Source organism: Clarias gariepinus, chromosome 27, assembly GCF_024256425.1.
Source record: "Clarias gariepinus isolate MV-2021 ecotype Netherlands chromosome 27, CGAR_prim_01v2, whole genome shotgun sequence".
In the NCBI taxonomy this organism is placed as follows: domain Eukaryota; kingdom Metazoa; phylum Chordata; class Actinopteri; order Siluriformes; family Clariidae; genus Clarias; species Clarias gariepinus.
In genome coordinates this window covers 2,609,385-2,630,354 of record NC_071126.1, presented here as the reverse complement: position 1 = coordinate 2,630,354, position 20,970 = coordinate 2,609,385, and the positions used below count along the sequence as shown (strand labels likewise).

At 38.2% G+C, this 20,970-nt stretch overlaps 2 protein-coding genes across 2 annotated transcripts; both read left to right on the top strand.

Moving 5' to 3' along the window:
* Positions 1 to 12,320: 12,320 nt before the first annotated feature.
* gsx2 (GS homeobox 2) lies at positions 12,321 to 13,498 on the top strand. The gene is made up of 2 exons (XM_053489424.1): positions 12,321 to 12,684; positions 13,062 to 13,498. Exons 1-2 carry the CDS (start codon positions 12,321 to 12,323, stop codon positions 13,400 to 13,402), a joined length of 705 nt encoding a protein of 234 aa, XP_053345399.1. The 3' UTR covers positions 13,403 to 13,498.
* A 4,239-nt stretch (positions 13,499 to 17,737) lies between these two features.
* LOC128515278 (pancreas/duodenum homeobox protein 1-like) lies at positions 17,738 to 20,511 on the top strand. Its single transcript, XM_053489396.1, has 2 exons — positions 17,738 to 18,068; positions 19,954 to 20,511. Exons 1-2 carry the CDS (start codon positions 17,738 to 17,740, stop codon positions 20,238 to 20,240), a joined length of 618 nt encoding a protein of 205 aa, XP_053345371.1. The 3' UTR covers positions 20,241 to 20,511.
* The last annotated feature ends 459 nt before the right edge of the window (positions 20,512 to 20,970 follow it).

Below are 20,970 nucleotides of genomic sequence, written 5' to 3'. Positions count from 1 at the left end.
TTTGAAGACGTTCAATTCAGTTTGATTTTTTTTATATAGTGCATAGAGCCTTCGGCTCTGTGTGCATGAGTTGTCATGTTCTCTAGATGCTTGGTGGGTTTCCTCTGGGTACTCCAGTTTCCTCCTACTGTCCAAAGATGTGCAGATGTGTGTGTGCACGTGTGTATGTGTTTGTGCTCTTGAATGGCTTGTGATGTATCTCGCCTCTTACCCTGAGTCCCATGGGATAGGCTCCATGCCTCCTGTGAACCTCTGGAAGGTGAACGGTATAGAGAAAGAGTGAATGAGTAAGGGTATATAATACATGTATAGACTTATAATTTTATAACTTTAAAAGTGAAATACGTTTAATGATATATTTGGAATGTCCTTTAAGATCAATAGAAAATCTATCTATCTAATCATCTCTCTCTCTCTCTCTTTCTCTATCACAAAACAACTTGCCCCAGTGCCACTGTGCACTAATACAGTATCTCCTAAATGAATACAAATACAAACAGGAAAAAGTTGTACTTTTCCCCTTCCTTCAGGTACTGGGATTGCATTCAAAAAAAGTCACATGGGCACCAGGTTGTTACTTTAAGGAGGTGGTCTCCAACCTTTTTTGCACCACGAAGTTTTATTTAAGACCGATTAAGACCGAAGTTTTCCATGGACCGACCACTGCATGTACGTAACAAAGCATAATAGTAACTATGACGCAGAATCAAAGAGTGATGGGAAACAATCATACCCAAAGTGTTTTCCTTATGTCCAGTCTGCTCTGTCAATTCATTTTTGTTGTAGTTACTGCAGACAACCCGACTTTACAAAGACAGGTTGTTGATAATGAAGCGGGATTTTCAGGATCTTAGGATCTTCTGCTTTGATTTAAATGTAGAATGTTGGCAGAGGTGGCGGAATTTCTCTCAAACCCACTTTTAAGGCCACATCTAACTTCATTATACAGAGCAGGTTTGGAGCATGTGAATCACTTATTGCAATAAACCCATAATTTAGGTAAGACTCTAACTGACTTACCATTGGGTATTTTCAATTTTTCAAGAAGCTCTCCAGTGATGTTTTTTTTTTTTTTTTTTTTACTTATTTTTAGCTTTGGTTAGCTTGTTACATTAACTTTATTTAATTTGGCATTAAAACCCATAAAGAGATATGTGTACAGAAGAAATAGGTACCATCCATTGTCCTGTTATACATACTCAACACTAAACTATCAATTAGCTCCAAACAATATGCCAACAATTTAGGGTTACTGTCCTTGGGCCTGTCATCATTTTTTATTTAGTTCATGCAGTCTTTTATCTACAATTTAATACAGATTAAAAAATGGATACAATTTGATGCTGTTTAGAATCAATAAAACAAACAAACAAACATCAGGCTCAGCTTTCCAGGATACTTTTCCAGGTGGAAAAGGCTTGTTCATGACAAAGTTCAGATCGATCTGAACTGACATTTTGGTCTGTGGTGAAAAACAAAGACACAAGTGTAATGTTTTAACATAAGTGCACTTTAAAGATTCTTCAATTAATTGATTATGGAGATGAACTGCTTCATAACAGCGGTTATTGCTGTAAAGAGGAGATATGTTGCAGAGGAAACCAACTTCACTGTGGGGGAAACTCACCAAGCATGTGGAGAACCTGCAAACTCCAATCAAAAAGAATAGAGGCCAGATTCAGTCGCTCTAGCCTAGAAGTGTACGGGTGCACGGTGACAGAGCTAACCGCTTAGCCAACTTATCTCTAGTTAGCGTTAATACAAAATCAAAATCATAGCAAAGTCTAAAGCTTTGGTTTATCTCATTGCGTTAAAGGATTTCGCTTATCCAGTTATTCAAACACTCAAGGAATGATCTGATTTTTATTGGATTAAAGGTATACATAGAAACTGATCTACTGAACTATTACTTTAAAAAAAAGTCTATTACTTTACTTTCTATTACTTTATATTAAAAGTCTATTACTTTTGTGCAATTATCTGGAACCATTGGCATAATCTGTTCGCTTAAAGGAAGTTTTCAACCAATACCATGGTACCACAATTCATAGAAACAAATTACAAAAATACTAAGATTTAATTCAATAAAAAAATTAAAACTTTAGCTTTGATTATAACACGCAATATGGCCAGTTTATGTTTGAAAATGATTCCTCATGCATATATGGGTCATTCTAGAATTACGGGTACATTTCAAATACAAAAAGAAGACTTTTCTTCTTATGTTAAACTTTTTTATTTTCATAGAACACACTTCAAATTTAATATTTTCAATATTTGCTGATCTTAAACTTGTAAGATTTTTAGAAATTATTCCGAAAATCAAAGTATGAACAGAAAAATCTGTCAACCACTAACAGAGTTGACAATAACAGAGTTGCCATTTTCCACCATTTTGTGCTTTAGCTCAAGATGCTAACCTCAAACCAGATACCACATGACATGTATAAAACAGAAATTTATGTATTTTCATCATATCATTGTTTTTTTTTTTAAAGTGAATGAGAGATTCACTGAAATATTACATAACAGATTTGACAAATAATTTATCTACTATTGGATATATTATTATATTTATTGGAGAGAGGAATAATGACATACCTTAGTGCCTTCCAGATTTTCCCGCCAGAGGAAGTGACATCACTTAGAGCAAGTCACATGCTTTTTTTATCAGTGCTTTTTCAGCAGATTGTTGTGCCTTTTATAACAGAGTTAACAGAGTTGACCAGAACGTAGGGACAAACTCAAAATGTATTTTTTAATTACTAAAATTACAAATAATACAGAAAATAGATGTTTTATGCAACTGTTTACATTTACATTTACATTTAGGCATTTGGCAGACGCTCTTATCCAGAGCGACTTACAAAAAAGTCGCTTATGTTTACATAAATTAGTAGAGTATTAGTAGTAAATTAGTAGAGTAAACACACAAAAAAGATTAAAATTAGACGTAATTATTTCATGATAATTGAGGCTGAATGTATGATTCAGGAGGCATAGACAGTCAAAAATAGGTATAGAGAAAGTCTTTAATTTAAAATTTTCATGACAAAATGTTCCTAAATACACATATAAACATTATTTTTAGTGATAGTTTGATATAATTTGTGTAATTTTTCAAAACTCTTTCAATAATTTTTTTGTTTTTGAAAAATAATAAAAGGTTTCTCGGAGACGCAAAATGTACCCGCAATTCTAGAATGACCCATATATATATAATCTGACATTATGAAATGGAGACTTTTTTGCCCAGGTACTATGATAGGTGTTTTACAGTATCAGCAAGTATGAATATGCACAAAAAGTTAGTTGTCATCATTTCCAATGGCCTGTCCATTACATTGTTTTAGCAAACAGCGTTGTACTCTTGTCAGATAATCTAATTTGTGGCACATATTGTTACCGACAAACACTGAACACATTGAAAAAGTAAATGTCACAGCTTAATAATAATTCATAAAAATTAAAGAAACTTGGGCAGGCGTCGATGAAGCCTGTACATGTGCTCCCAAATTAACATGCTCGAGTTGAACTTCCCATAATTCACAGCAACAGGCAGGTGAGGAAATACAAATTCTGAATAGTGTGGGGGACGCCACATTACTGCCTGCATACAAATTTCCCTCCCCAACCCCCTGCACATACACACATACCACACATATACTCCTATGGTCGAACTCAAGACAAAGCAATAGACACACTTGAACTTCTCTCAGAGAGGCGCAGTCTAGTGTCTTTGTAACAGTCCTCTTCTCTTTTTCTATAGGGACGCACCATTAAGGCTATTCGGGGCTATTTATGACACAAATAACCACACATCCAACACTATCAACAAAAACAACACCTGAAAATCTGAAAACCATGACAATAAACAGGTCTTCTTGGGTCCTCGTTGAAGAAGTAGACAGACTTGTTTTTGATAATTTAATTAGTCCTTTTTCATGCAGCTATTTGAAGAGCACCTCAAACCACAAAGTGGTTTTCTCTTCTTGCAAATTAATTGGCTAGACATTATAATCATAAAGCTGCTCTTCTAGTGGTGAGGAAAACAGCTCAGGCTCTGATCGAGGCTAATTAGATTAGATTAGATTAGCTGTAATGATGCTAGTCCACTATATGTAGTGTCTATAAGGACAATTATTGCACACTGTGGTTGTTTTGATGATAAAAAAGTGTGGGTGTCCTGGGGCAAATACTGGAAAACAATAGTAATGTGCTGTCTCTTAGACGCTGAACTATTCCAGGTGGTCCTGAATGAACCACACTGATACTCACACTCTACACACACTTCCACTGTTACAGGCTTTGTGAGGCTTTAGAATTTAAGCAAGTTTTTAACACTTGGGCAGAAAGAAATTCTAAACAAACACACATAGATGTAGAGGAGCTTTAATGTCCTTGTAAACATATGGCCTAAAAAAACAATGCACAATGATTATTAGCCATAGTGTGAGTAAGAAAATATCATCAACACTTAAACAGTTTTTTCCTTAAAATAAATTAATAAGCATTGCAAAATGAAAGACTTACCGCATATTTTCTTTGTTACAATATTAAGTCAAAACAGCTTGGGTTATTTCTGTGTGATTTTTGTGTGACCTTGCTAAATGGTCCACCTCCCACATTTTTTTTATTCCAACGGATGAATCAGCTTGCAGTTGTCCATGCGGTTATTTAAGCATGCAATTTAGTATAACATCCATTCCTGCATAATTTGACTGCACATACACCTGACCTGTGGTCCCATAAGGTTATAACACAGTTCAAAAATCCTGATAGAGGATGGGATGGAAAAAATGTAATATATGTAGCAAACACAACAGCCTTCATCACCACACTTAATTGCTTGTCAAAAATATTAACCTTGATGTCCATCATGCTCCCAAATGCAGCAAAACAGTGCTAGTGTTACCAGGATCAGGAGATTTAAAAAAAGGAGAAGCATCAATTTGGAAGCGAAACAGAACAGGTATGCCATAGCATTTCATATACCTTTAAGTATATAACAGGATGTTCACACAACACCCAGTTGCATAATGTCCTGTTTCACAGATCATACTGTTCGCATTAAATAACATATGAATTCTGGGGTAACTGCAATGGCAGTAACAAAGTTTAAACATCCCTTTTTCTGGGCTTCAGCATTCTCCAATAATCAATTAAACACATTTAGTTCACTCACAACTCATTGTCAGAATCAGTAAAAGTCTAAAAATAACTGATTTATCTCATTTTGCTCAGGGGGCAACCTCTGGTTCTGAAAAATGACTCCAACATAGAAGTGGCACCACATGCAGTTCATAAAATTACCACTAGGCTCTAAAAGTGAAACCCCAATAGAACATGTAAAAATGTCCAACATTATAACAGAGATAGAAATGTTTACAGCCTGGTACAAAAAAAAGAGATTTTGGTGTCCATTGATAGATTTCTTATTCATGACCATTTTACGGGTGTGAATTTTAATGTAACTCATCAGTTAAAAATATATCACAAAATTATGCATAATTAGGGGCAAGACTGATTTGAGTGACAGCTTCAACCACTAGCTGTCTGCTATTCATCACTTTAGCTAATGAGCTATTGGAATTGTTGTAGTTGTACAAGAAATGTATAAGTTGCCATGGGATGACATGTGGAGTATTAATGATGGAGGTCAATTGATTTCAAAGTAATGTTGACATATAAATTGTTGTGAGTGTGTTAGCCACCTTTGTCACCTAGTTAGTTTGTAGTAACTGAGGTCAATAGTTGACCAGCAGCTCTGCTCCATTTACTCCACCCACTTACACATTTATGGATTAACCAGTAATAAGGCAGTCAATTCCTGCCAAGATGAGAACTCAGTTGAGCTTCAAAACCTGTTTGGCAGCATATGGTTTTACACTGTAATTAGTATGTTTATGCAATAATCACAATTATGCCTAATTTCATTCCTCCACAGTATCTGCTTCATCCTGGCCTCAGGGCACATGGAGCCAATCATCATAATACTGGGTACAAAATAGGACCCAAGTCCATTCCAGACACCCTTCTCATCAATTAGATAGATTAGATCACGTAGATGCATGTTTTTGAACAGGTGGAGGAAACTGGAGAAACAAGAAGAAACCCAAGAAACACAAATGTTATTTGAACAGTACTGTATATTGTAATTAATGATATATTTAGGATATAAAGTATAATTCTGATAAATACTGTTAAGAAGTCCTGTTTACCAGCCTACCAGTCTCCACATATGCTTTTTAAAAACAGGTGTTATGAACATGTATTTATACTTGTGTGTAAATATATAGTCTAAGAAATACACAGCAAGTTACATCTTTACTGAGCAATACAAAAATAAACACAAGGCAAGGAACGCCTGTTCTGTAGTAGAAACAGGTATTACTTGCCTTGTGTAAAGAAGAGAAAAAGAGAAGAGAAAAAAAATCTTACATTATTGACGAAATGTGTTCTGGATACCAATTTACTCCAAAGTCTTGACAGCAGTAATCCTTCTCTTGCATTTAACAAGTGGACCCCCTCACAGAGCTCCACACAGTGCTGTGTAGCTGAGAAAATATCTGTGAATGTATAAAAATGTTAATGCAACCTTGAATACAGCATGTGCCTCTGGGTCTTAGATCACCATTAGACTACTGACTTCTCTCTCCCAGTGCTATAATGAACATCAATGTAATTGAAAGAAAGACTTATCTTGGGCAACTCATTCAACACCCAGAGGGAAAGAAATGAATTGGCCGGGGGAAAAGGAAACACAAGTAAACAGCAGAGTCTGTGAGGGAATGCATGTGATGAGAAGAATCAATAAGGCGAAGGCATCCACATATCTTTCTGGCTTTTATTCATGCCAAAGTGCTCCCAGTGGGTCCCAATGTTATCACACTATGTGCACACCAACTCTAATACAGATCTTTATAACAAGCATGATTAGAGCAGCATGTCTACAGTTTTGGAGACTAATTAAGAGTTTCACGCATGTCATACACTGAATATGAGCTCAGTGCATATCCAGACTCAGATCCCCACACAGACCTTCCATGACCCTGGGATTAAAACCATACACAGTTCAGAGACTTTACTTAAGCAGCCAAGCGCGATACAATCGGTGTAATGTTGCCTTGCTGATTTGGTCTTCGCCATAAGACAAGTCATTTGGAAAAATTTGTTTGCTGTTAGAGACCTGAGAACTGTAATAAGTTGGTGAGGCAATGTGGCAGGCCACTAAATGATGTTTATCCAGAATATGGAGAGGAACATGCATTGTTCAGCTTCACAGACTCTGATGACAATTGCTTCATCATCAGATTGAATTATATGTGTAGTGTAGGCACAGATTTTGTCGCCCTGTCTTACAAAACATACACAGATCCCCAAACAAGCCTCAGACTCTTCGTCTGCTCCCAAACACATCCATGTAACTTAAATAATATGTCTGAATTATGGAAATTTATTAAATATTCTTGTCATTAAGGCTGTTTTGTGCATTGAATAGTAATTAAGCCATACACAAGTGTGACCAGGTGAGACTATTTAGAAAAAAATGCTTGACTTTAATTGGCCTGGAGAATAGACTTTGGAGCAATTGAATAAGGTCATGTGGTCTGGTGAGTTCAGGTTTCCCCTATTCCAGGGAGACGGGCATGTCAGGCTAAAAAGGGACTTAACTACTGTGTGGAAATTGGTTACCTTAAAAGTAGACACATTTTTAATATTTGGCTGTTTTAATAAACTTTAAGATATCTAGCCTATATCAGAAACTTTGCATGAAGTAGCCTATAGTCATAAATATACAATTTCTTCATATACAAATAATATGATTTTACCGTCTATTCCGTTATCTTATATTCTATTTTCACAAAGAGCACATTTCAAGATCTTTTCAGAGGTCAAAGGTTATTTTTATCAACCAATCACAGTCCAAAAACTGTTGCATCATCCCTAGCAGCGGGGTCAACCATGCCTTCGCACTAAGATAAAGGTTTTTATACTTCCTTACTCAGAGTTGCTCAAAAAAAAAATTCTAAATCACTTTTAGTCCCAGACTTCCAGTTAGGACTTTCTAGGCTAAGATAAGAGCTTTCTAAGAAAATTCTAAGAAACTTGCCCTGGAGCCTAGCCCTGGGCAGGCAGGGGACAAGACAGGGTACATCACCAGTGTACACACTCGCATACACTCTCACTTACACTACAAAGGGCAAATGCCAGTTAGCCTATTCTGCATGTCTTTGAACTGTGGGAGGAAACTGGAGTACTTGGAGGAACCCACTAATCATGGGGAGAACCCTTAACCGAGGCCAGAATGCTAGCCACTATGCCATTTTTTGTGACAGTTCTAAAGCCAGTAATGAGGCTCAACCTTTATTGGACTTATCCATATTGGTTGGATTTTAGTAATCTTAAGTTACTGATAGCTCTCAGGCACATTTTTTAAGCCTCTCAGTTGAAATTGTGCCCAGCTACCACTTATGCTTTGATTTAAATTGTGAAACCTTTTCCTTAATTTAAGGCAGTTGTTGCTGCCCCTAACTGCTGTGCAATGCACTGAATTAAAACTAAATGTGATAAAAAACACTATATAGATTATCTCAAATACTTAAGAAGGAACAGTTTTTTATCATTAAATAGATATATCAAATAGCTCATCAGTCAGAAAACTTGATTATGCATATTTTAAAATATTAGTGTTACAAATTTTATTCAGTCTAACTTGCAGAAAGCAATGCTCCTCTCACCTTCTAAAAGCCATTTCAACATCTGATGCTTACAATCAATTCTCTTTTACCTGGCTCTAATAAAGCTTCATTTGGGGCTGGACCACAGCTTTGTAAACCAGAAAGAAGAGCCCTAGTGTCCTCATGAGTAGTTGCGTTCGGCTTCCAAAAATGCCAGTGTGTGGCTTGGACTCTTTTGCATAAAAATTTAATCATTCATTAAGACATAAATTAGATTTTGACACACACAGGGCACCCCCAAACCCCCATCTACCCCCTATACTCTATCTGAAACTATGAAGTGAAGTGTAGCCATTGCAGCTGCTATTCACACACAGGAGATAATTGGCAATGAAAAGTCAGTGCGCGCCATTGCGCTGTCCGTGGGATCATTGTTCATTTTCCCCCATTGCCTATTGAGCACTACACTGAAAACCTGAGTGTTTCCTTTCAGTTTTCGGTATTCACTGCGTGTTGCCTGGTTACTCAGGACAGGGGGAAATACTGGCCCCATTAATCACAATGCAACTTTTTCTTAAGGAGGCGTTGATACACGTTAACGACGCTCCATGCACAAAGCAATGATGGACTTCTTCATGTCCTATGGGAAGTTCATGAAACTGCTATGAATACTGCAATGTTGCTGACTGCCACGCTGTCATGCATTTAGCCTATAGGCTAGTTAAGTATGTTGTACCTATACAGACATGCAGGAAGGAAATAGACACTTGTACCAAAATTTGCTCGGCTGTCCGATGGAGAAATGTCCCAGATACAAATAGCTAGGAACACTGAAATTTGTGCACTTTCACTTTTCACAAGAAAAGCCCTGGTCGACCCAGTCTTTGTGCTGCTTGAAGATTTGTTAAGTGATTAAATTGTGCACTTGTTTTATGTCTCATTGTGCTTAGTGCTACTCTTCTGATCGGTTTACTGTATGCAGAATAATCCTCAGTACCAAGCAGTCTGCAGTATGTACGCCTACTGTACATATCTGTACATAAACTGTGTAAAATGATTCACAGTTTAATAAAAACTCATTAAATAAAAAACACCAGACAATAGTAGACTATTAAAACATAAAAGCATTGATGCCGCATGTGTCTTTTCCAGACCTGCCCACTATGCAAGGCCGCTTAGCTCTTTCTAAATCTCTCTGACCAGGAGACGGCATGAGTCCTGCCACCCAGAGCAGAATCAAAAAACCCAAACGGCTTCCCCTTAAAAGGACTTGTTTTCCTCCTGAGTTATGAAAGTAACGGAGAGGTAACAGGGAGCGCGCGGTACCCGACAGCTTAAATCCCCTTAAACCCTTCCACGTGGCCCGACTGCTCGCGGGCAATTACAGAGCTCATTACAGACTCATAACGGCTCTGGGCTGCAGGATTACTGCGCACACAATCACTTCTTTTCGGAAAGGTTTAACGAGGAAAATGTACACCGGTGAAGCCGGGACGATGATGTGGACGCGCACTGCGCACCGATTTACCCATCTCTCTCTCTCTCTCTCTCTCACACACACACACACACCCTCTCTCTCCCACACTGCCCCCCCCCACACACACACACAGTCCCTCTGTCTCTCTTTCTCGCACTCTCTCTCTCTCTCTCTCTCTTTCACATGCGCGCACACACACACACACACACACACACACACAAACACCATCAAAGATGCTTCATTGGCATGACACCTTTAAATATTAATATTCGTATCGCCAAAGCTCAGAAATAAGTCACAAGAATATATCAGGAGTAGATAAATAGAGAGAGAGAGAGAGAGAGAGAGAGAGAAATATAAAAAGTAACAACAAATAAATGTAGCTATATAGAAGAGTACAGACATTTATTTCTGCAGTCAAACATAAAGTGACACTCTCCTCTCATTCTTTTCATTCTCTCTGCCAGTGAGAATCGCATTATTTCTCCTGTTTTGCATTCTTTCTTTTTCATTCTTCCTTTTTCCATTCTTTTATCTTACTCAACTCTTCTACTCTCTCTCTCTCTCTCTTTTTCTCTCTCTCTCTTTTCAAATCATTACGCCCTGTTCACTCCATTACAGCAATTACACCCCGTTTGACAGATGTGTTTGTTTCTTTCCACTGTGCCTGGGCCAGATTTAAGGTCTTATTCTGCTGTGTTAAAGAACGAGGCCTCTCCTGATTCTAGCAATTAAATACATATGAGAGCAGACCCCGTGTGTTAAATTAGCAGCAAATACCGACATGAAACTGCCGTTATTAGGCAGTTTACCCCCGTCCCTCAATTAGCCTACTGTAAGTCTGTATTTACTCACCCCCCACCCCCCACCCCAGACTCTTTAAAAGCATCGTGAATTATGGCTACGTTGGCCATGATTTACATTTTAACCAAACAATTTAGATCAAGGCCTGTAATCTGGGCTGCAGGATTAATGGCGTAATTAACGGTAATTATTTTGATGGTCTCGACTTTTTAGTGGTTATTTTGTTTGGTTCCATCTCTTTTTATTTTATATCAATGACAGCAAACATAATATAAATAAATACCGTATAACGTGCCCCTTTTATAATGTACATGTATCCACTGTAGGTATGTTATAAAATACCCCTTACATTTAAAGAAAAGTATGTAAATGCTATAATATTTATAGCAGGTATGTATACACAGATGTGGATGCAAATAAAAGACTGCTCTCTTCAACATCTGGACTTTTCAGCACCTTGTTGTACAGGTTGGGTCTAAGGTCATTCCCTGATTACGTAGAGTTATATTTTTGAAACTTTGTTAGATTAAAACAAGAATGTTGTGGCGGTACGTAGGCCAGTTAACACATTTTTTTCAATTAAATTTTTTTTTTTTACCTAGAATATATGTTTTGTGCAATATGCTCACCTTATGTTTTGTTGCCTGCAGTTAAAATACTTTGAACGCAGACATGAAAGTGAAAACTCAACTCGCTCGTGACCCGCCTAAAGATCAATCCGACTAATTATTGTCACAAGTTGAGGGATTAGCGCATTTCTGAAATAGCTGTCTGTTTGCCCGGCTTTAATACCTTGACAATAAACACTTTCTAATTGAATCCTAATCGCTATCAAATTGCACGCACCCACACTCGAGTGCGTTTTATTAACCGGTAATCCCAAAACAGGAGCGTTTGTCCAAAATGACCTGAGGCTTGATTAAGAACCATGAAGTGTATCTCACATAATTTACAGCCTTAACTCATTTGTGATTATGATTTCTCAAAGTAAACTCGTAGTTACCTAGATGTCAAGCATTTCAATCATAGATAGATAGATAGATAGATAGATATTGTGTTGCCACTAATTCTCATTAATCAGGGCATCTCTGGTGTTTGTGTGGCCGCGTGAAAAAGCATGAAAAAGCTCTGATTGGTAGTGCGCTTCAGCATCACGTGTCTCGGGTCACAGGAGAGACCAAAGCCCCTATGCTGGGAGTCGCACGTGGGTGACGTTAGGGCCGGCCCTCTCCAGGCTCCCTTTTGTTGAACCATCAAACATAAGCTCCTTCTCAGCTCCCGAGGGCTTCAGAAGCCAGCAAATATTCTGCGCACAGGCTGTAACCCATTCCGGGTTGGCATCATCATAAGAAGAAACCATGTCTAGGTCTTTCTATGTCGATTCTCTCATCATCAAGGACTCGTCCAGACCCGTACATCTGGGCGAGCACACAGCGCAGGACTTCTTCATCCCCTTAGGCATGCACGCACCGGGTGTGATGGGCGTTCCTGCGGCCGCATGTCCGTCTCGGAAAAATGGAGCCTTCTGCGTGTGTCCGCTCTGCGTCGCCTCGCATGTGCACTCGCCTCGGGCTGGCCTGCCTCTGTTAAAGGCTCCAGAATTCCCGAGTGGAGATGTGCCTTACTGCCAGCGCATCGCACAGCAACACAACACCGCGCCCGTCTGCACGCCCTCCGCTTACAGCGTCACTGATCCACGGAGATACCACTGCCTCTCCATAGGTAAGGCGGAGCAAGTGCTCTTTAACACACCTGCTTCTACCTGACCTACCTATCCACCAAAACCCTTTTAAATATCCAAGCCTTATAGCTATTTACTACAGCTTTTATTATTATTATTATTATTATTATTATTATTGTTAGTTTAACAAGTTTAACAATTTAAAGGAAAGCTGAACCTTTAAGGTGCTATATTAAAAGTATTGTTTTTTCACATCGGTACCCCACTTGTTTTAATTCTGTGTGCGCACATAATCAAATACTAGCCATTGAAAATAAATAAATAGCTAGTTCAAAAAAATATTGTTATACATAAACTACTAAAATAAATAATCTTTGCTTTTTTTTAACAAGTTGTCCGACCTTTCTGTTCCCTGCAGGTGCGTCGGATAACGGCCAGGTTCAGAACGGAAAGCGCATGCGCACGGCCTTCACCAGCACGCAACTTCTGGAACTTGAGCGCGAGTTCTCCTCTAATATGTACTTGTCGCGCCTGCGCAGGATTGAAATCGCCACCTACCTCAACCTGTCGGAGAAGCAGGTAAAGATCTGGTTCCAAAACCGGCGCGTCAAGCACAAGAAGGAGGGCAAAGGCGCGCAGCGGAGCGCGCACGCAGGGTGCAAGTGCTCCGGAAACCACGCACCGTACCCACGCTCAGAGGACGAGGAGTCCCTGTCACCCGCCTCAGCCACTGAGGAGAAGGAGGGTTCGCCCATTTAACAGAAAAAAAATAAGAGACACATAAGGACTAAATGATCATTCACTTTAAATAGCACTTAGTCTTCCGTATGCACGGATCCTTGGACATCTCCGAAAACAATTAGATTCGGAAAAGTTGATGTTTATGGGCTTTATATATATATATATATATATATATATATATATATATATATATACATACACCTGTGCACTATTTCTCAAAAAAAAAAAAAAACGAAGAACACAGCAAACTTACCAGGGTGGCATTTATATCCATGTGGTTGAATTAACTTTTGTTTTTGTTTTTGTTTTTGTGTACATCTAAGCTTAAACAGTGTTGTTTTTAACTTTTGAGGATTTTGCTGTCTTGTATTACAACAAAATTGACGTTTGCGGATTTATTTTCTTCTCATGTGTCTTTCCTACCTAAAACAAGTTCACTGTCCGTAACCAATCTGCTTGAAATGATAATGTATTTGGCGCATATGTGCCTTCGAACTGTTGCGCAGTGTAAATAAACGGGTGCTTAAAGGCTTGTGATAGATAGCGTTCAAACTGTGACTTTATTGTTCACCCGAATTTTATGTTTATAATAAGCAAAAGATATGTATATATGTATATTTGTATTTATTTAAATAAAAAAGCGCGGTACTGGCGTAATTGCGCCCAATTTCTCTGTGCGTTTTCATGCTACTCCATATCCTTAATATCGCTTTGTTTCTCTGATTGCGCAGATGCACATCTTATTGGCCTCTAAGGTGTCTTAGAATTAACGTATTAAATGTCTTAAACCATACTTAGACAGGAACCAGAGAGCGAGAACGCTTGCATGATCAAATAATACCTCGATAATAAATGATAGTGAATTCAAGGCGTCAACTATGATATATTATTGAGTTATGATTTAATTATATGAAGGGTCCTTATCCTTTCCACTGAAATTCAACAACACTTGGAAACACCATTTTTTAAAGCTTTAGACAGAACCCTTTAAAGTTCAACTATATAAAGGGAACAAGTTAACAATTACCAAATTTTAGCATGTAACTTCTTATCTCCAAATGTAAAGTCAGTGAAACAAAAAGCAGTCTTATGATGAACTTAAATGAAAACAAATGAAATGTAATTATAACTGACAGAAAATTCTGCAGGGGAAAAAATCAATTGAAAATGCAAGTTTGGAATAAATTGTAAATGCAAAATTGGAAATCCACAGTACCAGATGGGCATGTTGAGACCATTTAAAGCCTATTGGATCATTAAACATACTGATATGGAAAATTAATAACCTAATGAATCTGTTTTTTTTTATAGACCAGATATTATGCTTAATGTGCAAATAACTGTTTGTCAAATAGGTGAGGTAAAACATTGTATTTTATTTTTAGTATACATTGTAAAACGTTTTTTTCTTTATCAGTTAAGATAAAATAATTTATAATGACATGCAAATGCGGGCTTTTCATCTAATTATAACTAGAGATTTTTTTTTAGAGAAGTTTAGTATTTTAAGGTTTTTTTTTCCGCCAGTCTTGTTGGATAGTGTGTGGGCTCAGTCTGTGTGTTCATTTAAATCTTATGCGCTGCCATGGCTTTTCCTGTTCTAATGGCGCACCATGTAGGCTCAAACAGTTCCTGTTTCATGCGCACAAAAGCCTCCAAGAAGTTTCTCTCCCAGAGTCCAGGTGATCTTGTCTATAATAGAGCCCCTGATCTCCGAACCCCCGTCCCGACCCCCCCACCCCACCCTGCTTTATGTGCGCTTTTCAGCTGAACGCTGTCCCTCGTGTTAAGTTAATCCAAAAGGAGTTTAATTACGGTTTCTGTCCCACGTCGGGGTCGCTTATGTAGCAATTCCTTCAACACCATGGAGGGGGGGGGGGGTGCATCGGGGTGCATGCTATGAAGAGCTGGCCAAAGGCTTTGACAGGTTAGATTGTCCTGCCAGGAACTCGCCTTTAGCCGACGGACCCCCGACAGTGCGCCAAGCTCCGGGCCTTTTCACCAGCCTTCCACTGGGAAAGAAGGAGAGAGAGAACGATTTAGTCACTGTTTCATTAGACCCCATTGGAACCTTTCAGCTCACACTAAATTGAAGGGAGCATGCTGGAAAGAAAAAAAAAAAACAGGTGGGGGATTAGGCGGGAGGGACGAGATAGCAAATTAGGGAACGGTTAATTTAACTCGTTTTGCGTCCGAGTTTGGGATACATTCCTAATTGAGAGGGGAAGCAGGTGAAGTTGCAGTCCCACGCAGGTCCTTTCACAACCACAATCAATAGCCTCCTTTCACGTCCCGCTGGCGATCATATATTATAGAGGGAAAGCCACCTAATGAATATATATTGAATTTCCTATTAATCGAATTAGACTTCGCCCCTCGCAGGTGTGAGTGTGAAAGACCGTGGGCCTATTAAATGATCCGACAATAGGGATTTTACAGCCACCCGAGACATGACAAGGCCTGACCCTGAACTATAGAATCAGCTAGAACATGATGATGATGATGATGATAAAAAGATGATCATAACGAAGAATAAGACGACGATGATAAAGAAGATAATAATGATGATGATGATGATGATGATGATGATAAAAAAGGAGATGAATATGATGATGAAGAAAAGGTGATGAAGATGACAGGATGAAGAAGGAGAAAAAAGAAGAAGAAAATGAAGATGTGGAGGAGGATTATGAGGAGAACAAAGAAGAAGATGATAATGATAAAGAAGATGATGATGATGATGATGATGATGATAAAAAAAAGGAGATGAAGATGATGATGAAAAAAAGGTGATGACAATGACAGGATGGAGAAGAAGAAAAAAGAAGAAAATGATGATGTAGAGGAGGATTATGAGGAGAACAAAGAAGAAGAAGATGATGATGATGATGATGAAAAAAAGAGATGAAGATGATAAAGAAAATATGATGATGATGACAGGATGGAGAAGGAGAAAAAAGAAGAAGAAAATGATGTGAAGGAGGAGGAGGATTGTGAGGAGAACAAAGAAGAAGAAGATAATGATGATGATAATTTTTAGTAGTAATAGTATTAGCAGCATTACTTATAGTACTACTACTACTACTACTACTACTACTACTAATAATAATAATAATAATAATAATGTTAGATATTTGGAAGCAAACAAGGCCTGTGTGCTCAGTTTCAATCTCCTGTTGCTGTTCTCAGATTTCACCCCTTGTGCTTTACCTGTACTTCATACTTGTGGACTATAACTTTATAGATGTCATGGCATTTCAGCTCAGTCACCGGTTAAGCACTTGTTGTTTTGGACATCAAATATCACAGTAATGCAGTGTATACATTAATCACTTTCTGTTCTTTGTGCGCAGCCCAATTATGTATAACAAAGAGCAATTAGGGGTGTTTTTCCACCGGCCGCAGCTGCTTTTTAGCTGTGAGAAGAACACTCAGGCTTTCTCACAAAGACATTGTACAGGCGCTTTCATGCTGTTTCTGCATCCTGTTAAATAAAAAAAAAATTGTGCTTTTCATGGCCATGCACATGGAATAAGCTTTTTGATTAAACAAAAAAAAAAAAAGTTTTTAATGACCCAGAAGTATTGTCTTCATCCATTATGGTTAGTGGTACCTCATCAGTACACAGAATAGTAGAGTGCAGAATGAGCTCCTTTCTCCTTTTTGACTAGTGGTAGCTATTCAGGGCACGCAAACTCTTTGTGGGGCAAAACTGTGCACCAACTATGAATTTATGTGTGCCTGCTAAAAGTGTGTAGGAGTGGACTACACTGAAAAGTCCTTCTAAATTGAGAAGAACCACAAGTGGCATAATGTAGTGCTATTCACAAGTACACACAATACCTTGGAAAGAAAAATAAATGAAATGCCAGGCTTTGATTAACTTTAACAAACATTATAGGATTGTAATATAGCCTGCATCTGATGGATAGATAGATAGATAGATAGATAGATAGATAGATAGATAGATAGATAGATAGATAGATAGATAGATAGATAGATAGATAGATAGATAGACAGGCTTCTGAGATTCATTTATCAGGCCCTATTTCACACTTGCTTCTAGTGTAATAAAATATAAATAATTCTCATCTAAAACCAAAATTTATGTACTATCCTTGAAAAAAAAGTGCAGGGCTCTTAAATACATGGTGGAGTAACAGCCTTGCCTCAAGTGCAAATATAAAATGCACTTTAGCCAACTTGGCATAATTAATAATTCGTCCATCATCCATGACAGGTACGTGACCACCAGCAGGTAAACACGTGGCTGCACTTCAGACTGTGGCCCTCAGGTGTGTACACACTCCACGGCACACACCTGGTGATCACATTTGTTCTTTGAGCAGAGACATGGACTCGCTGGATGTGTATTACAACGGAAGCTTTGAGCCACAGAACAATAATGAAGTGGAGAGAGAACCGCCGGCGTGTCTGTATTCGCGGTGCACGGAGCAGGTGCCATATTTAGAGTTGCATAATAACACGGCACTTGGGAATCAGGAAAGGGAGTTGGCACCCTACGAGCTGCCATCCTGTCAGCATGCTCCCTCACCCGGCTATCTCCAGCCGGAAGCCCCACAGATTGATGCCTACCACCCGAGGACTGATGAGACAACGGCACACTTGGCTTTTCCTTGGATGAGAGCTTCAAGATCTCAAATCTGTCAGAATTCCATGACAGGTAACACTATTGCAAACTTTAGGATGAATTTAGAATCATACATCTACAATACACATGGAGTATAAATCTTTATAAGTGTATAAGAGTTTAACTTGGGGGGCGTCATTGCATATGTGTACATTTGACATCATAAAAGTGAATAAATTTCTGCATAAACTACTGGACAAATTAAATCATTTACAACAGGTACAGGTACTAAATCAACAATGTCAAGTTAAGTGGCCCACATTTGTATTTACTTGCCACTTCGTTAGAAACACTTTCACACCTGTTTATTCATGTAATTATTCAGTCAGCAACATTCAGACCAGTGGGAAATCAATCTTAGTGATGGTTGTTGGTGCCAGATGGGCTGGTTTGTGTATTTCAGAAATAAATGATCTTCTGAGAGTTTACATAGTATGGGACAAAAACCAAAGGGTGTAAGTGAAACAGTGAGTTCTGCGGGTGGATTAAAAAAAAACATCTTATTAGTGGGGGAGGACAGAGAAAAATAACTAGACTGGACATAATCTAACCCTATTTCACACTTGGATAGCGTGTGGGCTCAGTCTGTGTGTTCATTTAATTCTTATGCGCTGTCATGGCTTTTCCTGTTCTAATGGTGCACGATGTAGGCTCAAAAGCCTCCAATAAGTTTCTTTCTCAGAGTCCAGGTGATCTTGTCTATATTAGAGCCCTTGATCTCCAAACTACCGTCGCGAACACCCACAAAATGACAAGAAACCTATGGTAACAACCAGTATAGTAATAACCACTCTTTACATTGTGAAAAGATTTATTTCATTTTAGAAAGCAACAGATCCCAGAATCAAAAACATTTCTAGAAGACTAGAATACCCCACCAGTTTCAAACTCCTGTCAACCAGTATCAGGGTCCAAGGCCGAAACTGACTGAAACTGGGCAGTTAAAAATTTGAATAATGTCACCTGCATTGATGAATCTCGATTTCTGCTGTAGCATGCAAATTATAGGGTCAGAATTTGGCATCAGCATGAATCCATGGACCCAACCAGCCTTGTGTCAACAATTCATGCTGCTGGTGATGTCATGGTGTGGATTTCTTTGCACACACTGGGCCTGTTTAAACCAAAAGGGCTTTGTTTAAAAAACACAATCCTGCTGCTGCCATTTGCCTTCCTTTATGGCCACAATTTACTCTTATAGTTGATCATGCACACTGACACAAAGCATTAGTTGTTTCAAGTTGGTTCCAGTGTGGCTTCCACAAGTCACCACTTCTGGATTCAGTAGTGCACCTTGAGAATGTGAAAGGAAATTCTCTGCATAAGTACCAACGTGGAAAAGAATCTCATGAAAGTGAGCTCAAGGAATTCAAGTATACATCATGTGACATTATGCTAACAATACGTGATAGCATGAAAAGTAAAATGTAAATAATAAAAAATAAAAAGCGTAGGTGTGCACTTTCATCACTGAGGATTGTGTTTATTCACCCTAAGACTGTTCATGAAATATTTAATTTAAGAGCAGAATTTCCACTCAAGTAAAACATGTAAGCAAAATAAATTATGGTAAACAATGAAAAAAATGTAATGTTTAGTTCAATTTATTTAATAGATTTAAGTACATTTACAAACTTACTTTATTTGAGCAATATTTACATTTAGGCATTTGGCAGATGCCCTTATCCAGAGCGACTTACATTTTTATCTCATTATACACCTTAGCAGTTGAGGATCAAGGGCCCAACAGGATTGGAACCTGGGACCTTCTGAACCGTAATCCAATGCCTTAACCTTAAACCAGTGCAATCAAAAACCAATGTACACCTGCATTAAAAACTATTTAACAAAAAGCCTAATTCATTCAAAAGTTTATTAGTTGTCTGAAACTTTGATTTGCTGTTGTGTCTCCCTGAAGGGGGGTTTCTGTGTGAAGACCTGGATGAGCAGAAGCGAAGCCGCACAGCCTACAGTAGATCACAGCTGCTGGAGCTGGAGAAAGAGTTCCTGTTTAACCGCTACATTTCTAGACCACGCAGATACGAGCTGTCCACTAGCCTGAACCTCACTGAGCGCCACATTAAAATCTGGTTTCAGAACAGACGCATGAAGTGGAAAAAGGAAGAAGCAAAGAAACACAGAGGAGCACGGAACCAAGAGCTCGATGAACAAGATCCCAACTCAAGTGTAGCACCCGGGGTCTGACCTTTATTTAAGAAGGTTTAAATATATTACAATGTAATGTTTTTTAATGAGCCTAAACGGCATGGAGACAGAGCAACTGGAATGAGATAACACACAACAAAATTTCCCACAGAATATGTTCAATGGTTTAATGTTGGATGAATTAATTTCTGTCCATTCAAACATAGCTTTATGGTTAAAGTTGTTAAAAGTTGTGGACATCTGACCGTCACACTTACACTCCGATCAGCCACAAGACTAACACCACTGCCAGGTGAATTTAATAACAATAATTGTTTTATTATATACCATTAAATTGGTAACAGAATTATGGCTTACTGACTATAAATTTAGCTATTGAGCTACAAGAGCAATTGTGAGGTCCAGGGTGCAGTCAGCATTTAGAAATCTCCAAAAATGCATAAACTTTGGCCACATAGTGTAAATTCAGTTAAAGTTTGGTGTGAATTAAATATCATGTTTATACATATAAATTATTGAAATATCTGTACTTGTATGATATAAATTATTTACTTGTGTGTAGAATAAATGAAAACACAAAATACATTTTACTTGTGCAAAAGTCTTTTTTTGTGTAAAAGTCTTGCCCCCCGCCCTCCCTTCCCCAATTTCTTTATATCAACTGAAATTAAATGATGTAAATTAAAATAAAAATCTATGATGTATTACATTAAACAAATGGAACAAATTTTTCACTGTCACAATCTGAAAAATGCCTAAAGATACAATT